This window comes from Helobdella robusta, assembly GCF_000326865.2.
Source record: "Helobdella robusta unplaced genomic scaffold HELROscaffold_4, whole genome shotgun sequence".
NCBI lineage: Eukaryota > Metazoa > Annelida > Clitellata > Rhynchobdellida > Glossiphoniidae > Helobdella > Helobdella robusta.
Genome location: NW_008704902.1, coordinates 4,813,837 through 4,822,331, shown reverse-complemented (window position 1 = coordinate 4,822,331; position 8,495 = coordinate 4,813,837). Strand labels below are relative to the sequence as shown.

Sequence of the window (8,495 nt, the reverse complement as noted above, 5' to 3'; positions counted from 1 at the left end):
GAAAATATATTTTGAGGTGATTTTGATATTTTTAAATAATGATGATGTTGGTTATTATGAAAAAGTAAGTATGATGATGACTATGAAGATGTAAAAATAATATTGATGATACTAGATGATAGTGATGTTTATGATCATACAAAAACGATGATGATTGTAAAAAACTGATTATCATAAAGGAAGATTACATCGAATTGATAATAAATTTTATGATGATTACAGTATAATGGCCTTGAACTTAAAAAAATCATGTTGACGTCATTCATAAATGTATCATCTGACGGCTAGCTCACATTCACACTAACAAAGAAAGCTGGTTATTTATTGATCCCCAAAAAAACATCAACGATCAACGCATCATTATCGCCAACCAGCAGACAACAGTAACATGAGGTGAGGATCAACAACAACGTATCAACATATCGAGAAATAAACCTGCAACAACACAACAATTTTGTCCTCATTACTCAAAATCAATTGATGGTTGATTTCAAAGTTTCCGACAAACATTTTCCACTGACAAACATGCGTGAAAAAACAACAAAATTGTTAGCATCATTAAGCTGACTCAATCTTGGCAAAGTAGCTCACCAAAGTCCTTAGTTTTATTTTAACAAAATGCTTCAAACGGTTAAACGACATCCTTTGGTCAACAATATTTATTGAATCAGGTACATTTTTTAGAGTGCATTTTCAAGACAAGATCCATTATAATTTTATAGAAATGACTTTGAGAGCCAGATTTTTTACAATCCAAATGATGCCAACCGAAACAGAGTATGGTCGTCAGTTCACACTACGCCCGTCAAATTCAAAGTAACATCGCCAAATCCCTGATCGCAATGTAATAAGATATTTAAACAAAAAACTTAATTCATTTCCGAGCAGATTTACATTATTGATCAAAGGCAGAGCACATAACCGTGTAATTTTATAATTTAATTTTATAAAATATTTTAAAAATTAATAAAATTATCAGCTTTATTATTACAAAACTAATTTATTCCGTAATCTTAATGTAGATTGTAACCCAATAGCAATTATTAATACTTGTTAATACTATGTATTAATACGACTTAAACATCACTTTTTTGACCGGCAGCTTCTCGAACAGCGCTTCTGAGTTTTACATAGAGGGGCGCTATATAAATTCTCCATGCCATGCCATGCCATACTTGTATTCAAAAATAATGATCTAAGTCCAACAAAGACGCTACATTTCAGTGACCTTGATTTAGTGTTATACCAATTGATAAAAGGGTTATTACATCCCCAATATTAGAGTGCACAAAATAGCTGGCTTTTATTAGCTACCCCAAAAAAATGTTTGAGCTTTTGCATTGATATTTTAACTTTACACTTTTATACAATTGAACGGAATAAAATAATTAATTTTTTGAAGCGCACTATATCAGCCTCTACAGTAGCCACAGTTACCACACTTCTTGCATGCACATAGCTGAAATGAAGTAATTTTATTTCGAACTAGATGAATTTATTTTTAAAAATTTCATGAATCCAGGAAAGTTTTGAATAACTTTTCAAAAATGGAGATTACCCACGCACACGGTTTGATTAACTTGGCAACTCTCATGCAACTTCCGCTTGCTGCCTCTAATTTCCTGTCTTCTGCTTCATGTTTTTTTTCTTTCCAATTAATTTTTTAAATCTCCACTGTAACACATTTTTTAGAACAAGAAAATTTTTCTATCGGCATTTGTTGGGGTGTAATTTTTATACTTAAAGTGTGATTTTGAATCTGGGAAATGTTTATAAAAAAAAAAACTAGAATTTCATTTCAAATATTTTGAAAATTGAAAAAATATAGAATGAAATTGCTCAATAAACTTAAAGCCATCGTGAAGCAGCTAAGTGCTGTTTGCATGAAATTTTGAAATTTTCTACGAACATTATTGTTATGCGTGTATGAGTTATAAAAAAAATCGTTGAATTTAATGCAATTTTACAAATAAAATTTATGAAAAGTTTATTCTGAAAAGTTTACTACAGTAAAATATTTCAATGCAAAACATAGTTCAATGTTTAAACAATGTTTAAAATGGAAAAAACGTAGATAATTAAAAGTTTACACGTTAATCTTCACCAAGCAGAGTAAAAAAAAATATTCCAGCATATGTTAATTACCTACTGACACAATTAGTTTTTAGTCCCTAAGATTAGAAAGCTAATGGTGCAGTAATCCTTGTAGTAATGGTACACTTTTTCATTGATCCTGCCTTGTATACCAATCATTTCATTACTTTGCTAATTATGCGAACATTCTCTGTTGACAATTTCATTACATCAGCTACAGTTTTATTTCATTGATATGTATCTGACGCTCAGACTACAACTTAAGAGAACAAATTGAAACGTGCAACCATTTAAAAAGTTTTTTCATAAGAATGAAAGTGAGGACGAGCAAGCCAGCCAGCCAGCCAGCATTCGGCAGGTCTCCTGAGCTGCGTGTGTTGCTCTCTTTCTTCAACAGGACTCGCGCGCATAATCATTTAAAGCAAGCAATGAATAATAATCCATCATGACTGCATTTTAAAACGCTCCAATTTGTCAAATGTGCTGCTAACAACTGGTTCAAATTTTTTTTATCAACTCAACAACAGCACTATTAAGCACACATAGTTAGGTATCAAAGGTAATAAAAAATGACGTCATGAAATTTGCAAAAAAGGTGCAAACATAAAAATATTAGTTGCAAAATGTACAACAGCAAACTACAAAACAAAAACAACTGCTGACCGTTGCAGTTTGGGTAGTTGATGCTCAGATCTGAATCTCTGAAGTCCAAAGAAGGTTGATTGGTTACGAGGAAGCTTGACCGAGGAGTCAACATCACTGACCTCCGTCTCGCTTGACCCTGCATTCATTATTCATTTGTTGGGTATTCATAATTCGTTTGTAGCACATTCATAATTCGTTTGTTGTGCATTCATAATTCATTTGTAGTGCATTCATTCTTCTGATCATAATTAATCAATTTAATCATAATTCACTTGAACAATAAACTTCGGTGCTTATCTAAATCAATTTCACTATTTTCAAGATAACACATTTATTTCATATATGTGTTTCAAAAAGTTTAATGAAGTATATTTATAATAAAAAATATCTAAAATGAAAAGTTTCAGTTTGTAGATATTATTAAACTAAAATGAGCTAAATTTTGTGAAATGATTGAACCGTAAAATTTGTAAAAAACAAATCTATTTATTGTGGTCAGTTGAAAAATAATATGTATCAGCACTTTTTCAATTGACCATTAATGAAAATTGCGTGCGATGTCATTATTGAACAATGGTGAATACGTCAAACCTTTTAATACATGTATCTATTACAACTTTTCGAATTCGTTCATTTTACACGAATTTGTTAATAAGGCCTATAAAAATTTGTTTTGTTCTTAAATGCGATTCTCTCAAACCTTCTGAAGACAACAAAATAAAAACAAAATATTGCCGAGTAAAAGTTATTGCTAGCCTGTCTATCGTATGCCTGTCTATTATTTTGTGTATAAGGGGAGAGAAATTATAAATCAATGAAATAATGAATACCCCAACAAGCTGCTGTTGCGAGCCGAACATGTTCAGCGCCAGAAAGTTGGCATCAAGAGAATTCACTGTCAGCTGATTGCTGTTGTTGTTGTTATCAGTGTTGTTGCTGATGTTGTTGTTATTGTCAGTGTTGTTTTTGCTGAGCTGTTGATCAGCTAAAGTTGAGGGAACGGTTAGGACTCCGTCGCAGACGATTGCAGGAGTTGCCAGCTTTTGAGGCAATGGTGAAATGTTTGTGGTAGTCATGCCAGGTGCAATTGATGACGTCATCGATGACGTTGTTGTTAATGATGTTGTTGACGTTAATGCTGGTCCCATCATGTATGGTACGCCAAAATAATTCAACCTGAATGTGTTGGTGGTTTTGCCATTATTCTTTTGCAAACGATGGACTGATGCAATAGTCATATACAAGTCGCAATTTTTATTCGCTTCGCATTTTTTTACAACTTTAAGAATGACTAAACCATTATATATTTGAAATTTACATGCAAACTCATCCAAATTTCATAACAAATTTTATTTTCATATATAATTTTTTATTGTGAATAGTTAGTTCATTATATAATTGTTTAATAATTTGAAATATAGAATGGTTTTTCAATGAAACTATTTTTAGATGGCTGTGCAAAATTGCGAAGTTGCAAACCTCATATGCATTCCCGGAGTTCCATTATGCTGCTCGAACGGAAGTGGTGATATTCTTGGACCCGGTTGAAACAATCCCACTGTAGACTGGCGTCTGTTCTTCTGGAACAACCCCCCACTTGACAGCCCTCCACCTGCCGAGAAGAACAGCGAACCATCTCCGACCAAAAGGTTGCGGACATCGGAACAACTCTGCCTCAAGATGGCTTCGATTCCCGTCGGTTTGGGCTTATGCTTACTGGACTTCTTGCTACCATTTCTTTCGTCTTTGTTATTTTTGTTGTCTTTTGTCAATTTCGTTTTGTTGTTAGCGTTTGAGGTGATTATTTCTTCGTCGTCTGGTGACATGGTGTTGATCAGACAGTTCTGATGGGACCTTCGACGTTGAAAAAAGTGTTTTGCAACGGCTGTCAGTCTGTTGCTGCTGCCATTGAACTGGTTGTCGTTCTTGTCGTTGTCGTCGGTTGATGTCATTGATGTGCTGTGAGCGTGGCTCTGGCTGGATAGGAGCCACATGCTACTGTTGGGAAAACAAGACGTTTGATCGTGGCTATCGTCCGAACCCAACCTGCTCCTGAATGAATGATCGTTCGAATCCACCCACATTTTTTTACGTTGCGATTGTTTATCTGATTGATGCTTTTCTATTTCCTCACAATTCTTGTCTGTTTTCGTCGCGGGCTCTCCATCTTTCTGTTCATTGTTGCTTGACCTCCTTCGGTTAAAAATAGCCTGCAACTCGGCCGTCTTCGTGCTGAACGATTCATCGCCCTCAAATGCATTGACTGTAATGATTGGAGCCGAAGTTAAACTCCATTTTCGCATGTTCACATCAGGTTTCGGCTTTAGGAAATGCTTGCCCATTTCAGATTCCACACTCTGGCGACCAATTTTCTTTAAGTTTTCCAACTTGCTGTTGTGGATGAAGGCTTTATTGCCAATTGTTGGAACGCTCATATTACCGTTATCCTTCCCTATTTTGTGGTTTATGTGATTGTTGTTGATTGATTTACCGTTTTTTGTAATGTTGGTGTTATTTGTAGCTCTTAAAAATGGTGTGAAATTTTCTGCTTTGTTTAAATCACCTTCGCTAATGTTATTAATTTCATTGTAAAAATCTTCCTTGCTATTACCGGTTGCACTGATGTTTACGACGATGATGTTGCTTATGTTGTCACTGTTGTTGCTCTTTGAATTGTCATTTACATTAACGTAGGCTTCAGCATTGCTTTTTTTCATATTGCTAATTCGCCGACCACTTAAGTTCGGATTGCTCTTGAATTTGGCGGCCATCTCGTCATCATCGTCGTCGTGGCTGGGCTCGCTTGCGCTGCTGCTGCTCGATCGCTTCTCGGTCTTCTCATCAAAACTTGCACTAACATTTATTTTGGAATGCATGAGTTTTCTACCATGTGACGATTCATCAAAGGTTTTTAACACGTGGCTTGCTGGTTCGTATTTCGGCTCATTTGTTGCGATGTTAACTGTCGTATCACTACCTACGTTGTCTGAGTAACAAGCATTAACGTTGCATATGACATTAGATGATGTGTTAAACTTTCCATTGTTATTTTTGTTATTATTATTTTTGTTATTGCTACTGTTGCTCTTGTTGTTGTTATTATTCTTGTTATTGCCGTTGTTGTGCTTATGCGTGATGAGAAGTTCTTGTTCCTCATCGCGGTTTGATTCCAGTTCGTCGCCTGACTTCTCGTCATCATCCAGCGGACCAACGTGAAACTTAACGTCCATGTTTTATCTCGGCAAGATTTTATCGTTTGGTTGGTTATATTCCGTGGCAGTTCCTAATGCAGAGTTCGTTCGCTTGACTGTTTTTGTTCTATTACTGAAGATCTTCTAGATATTAAAGATTTTATTTTGTTAGAATTAATGTTTCTACCCCTTTTTGCATAGTGAACAAATTTTGTTTCTTTAAAATCATTTCATTCATTGTCGAATAACCTAACTTGAATTAATATAAAAATATTGTAAAAAAAACTCCTTCAACATAATATCCATTCAATAAACTTTTTAACATGAAAATATTTGTATTATACGATTGTTATGAGAGCAATTTAGAGCATATTTTTTAAATTCTTCAAAGCACATTTTCAGAACAATACTCTGGAATCAGGTCCTTGCATGAGTGTTTGTCGTTAAATCGAAGTCGACGTTGGTGGTATGTGTGGCCTTTGAAAGAATTATGGAATCTTGGTGTTGTGATCTTTGGTAGATGAATAAAAGACGGATGTATAAGGTGTGTGTAGAATGTGATATCTGAATATTATTAGAAAAATGTATGTCTGGAAGATGACCAAAAGATGGGGTGTTTGAAGAATAAATGAGTGTCATGGTGGACTCCCAGCAGAGCAGTTAGAAGAATGCTTTTATGTTTTACATCGCTGACTTGACAACCTGCGGTGGAGGAAGTGGAAAAATGTTATTTGAAAACAGGGAAGATGATGGATGGAATGCGTGCAAAAAAAATGATAAACTGAAAAATATAAAAATATATATTCATTAGTACTGCGTGTGTAAAAACTGCATAACTAAATTTTTATTTAAATGGGGCTTTTAAAGTGAAAATATTAATTTTATTTAAAAGTTTGAAATGTCATAAAATATGCAAATGTTTTTTGCAAAAAATTAATTAAAAATCATAAACACACAATGTATGAAGTGTATGTATCGTATGAAGTGATAATCTTTTTTTCAGTGAAAAAATACAAAATTGTGAAAATTTACAAGTTGTTTTTTTTTGAAGTAACAAGAATTTGCACGAAAGAGCGTTGACCGACATGGATTTCTTGCGGAAGTTAGAATTTGAAAATATCGCATTTCCATTGAGATTTGGCAATTTAATTATTTTTCTAATTGGAAGAATAAATAGTCATTTTACATTTTCGACAGTTAACTTAAACAGTTTTTATAAATAAACAGTTTAAATAAATTTTAACGACAAAATTAAAAAAATATTATTTCATAATTTTGACACATTTTAAAATAACTTTAATATTGTAAATACTCATTCATGTGAGAACGACAAAAACATCTTTTCGTTGAAAGTTTCACTTAGCAAAATATTTTGCAAGAAAAAATTTATATCAAATATTTTAAATGTCATCAGCCGTTCCTATTTTGTATACATGCTTATTGTAACTGAATTTAACTATTTCGTTTTGCAATTTAGGCTGAAAAAACAACTGGGATATGAATTTTTTTAGTTTTATAAATGAATTAATAAAAGATTACAAGATACGGGAAGAGTTTTGTACATCAAGCGTTTCGAATACATCCATCCCATCCACATCCATCCATTCAGCACCAGATAGCATCAACGTCTTTCCTTTTCGTCCAACCAATCAATTACAACAACGCACATCAAAGTAGGAAACAACGTATTTGATCGTTCGTATGACCACCATCGAATTGAAGTGCTCCGCCAATATCTCTGTAGCACAAATTCAATTTTAAAAAATTTGTTTTCCAGTGTGAAGATTGAAAATTACTAAAATATCGAAATTGTTGAAAAATGTTGACTGATATAAAATAAAAAATCACTTATTATTGATCTATCTACGTCAGTGATGACTTTGCTGAATTGTTTTTTAAAACAGTTAAATTTTTTAACGCAGAAAATAATTTTAGCCAAAAGAATGTTAAACACAAACTCATCAATCAATATTTTTGGTGAATTATTTTTGGATGTGTTTGATCTCTTGATGAAATTTTTTATTGAAGTACAACTGATACAATATGATGAACTTATTAATACGTAACATGTCTATTTATTCATAACATATTGAAATGTTCCTCGTCTGTTTTATTTTACTTATTAATTATAATTAGATTTACTGGGAATTACTGTACATGGCTAGTATGTTCATTGCGTGTCAATGTTAATTATAAGAGTTAAAAGATAAAAAAATATGTAACTTACTTAAAAATAATACTCGAAACATTTTTTTATGAATTTTCATGAAAAATTCATTAAAATGTCTATTCTATCAAACATGAAAAATTTAGTTGAACAAAAAAACTCTAGTCTCGGATGGATGAAGGTTTATGATGCATCTTCACGGTTGGGTGACACCACAGTTCCTCTTCAAATTATTTTAATTTGAAACTTTCACTTTTGAAACTTCCAACAACAATTTTTCAGTTACATTTTTAATCCCAAGCTGTTAAACATAAATTTTTGCTTTTTTACTTTATAATTTTCTCAATAATCAATCAGTGTATATAAATTTATTTTGCGTATCATCGTTAAGAACTTCA

General features: G+C 32.9%; 1 protein-coding gene across 1 annotated transcript; it reads right to left on the bottom strand.

The window, feature by feature from the left end:
• Positions 1–1,510: 1,510 nt before the first annotated feature.
• On the bottom strand, positions 1,511–5,969 carry HELRODRAFT_162562 (hypothetical protein; the record flags this gene model as incomplete). Its single annotated transcript, XM_009024732.1, has 4 exons — positions 1,511–1,629; positions 2,758–2,875; positions 3,570–3,915; positions 4,219–5,969. The coding sequence occupies 4 exons, from the start codon at positions 5,967–5,969 to the stop codon at positions 1,511–1,513; spliced, it is 2,334 nt and encodes a 777-aa protein (XP_009022980.1).
• Positions 5,970–8,495: the final 2,526 nt, after the last annotated feature.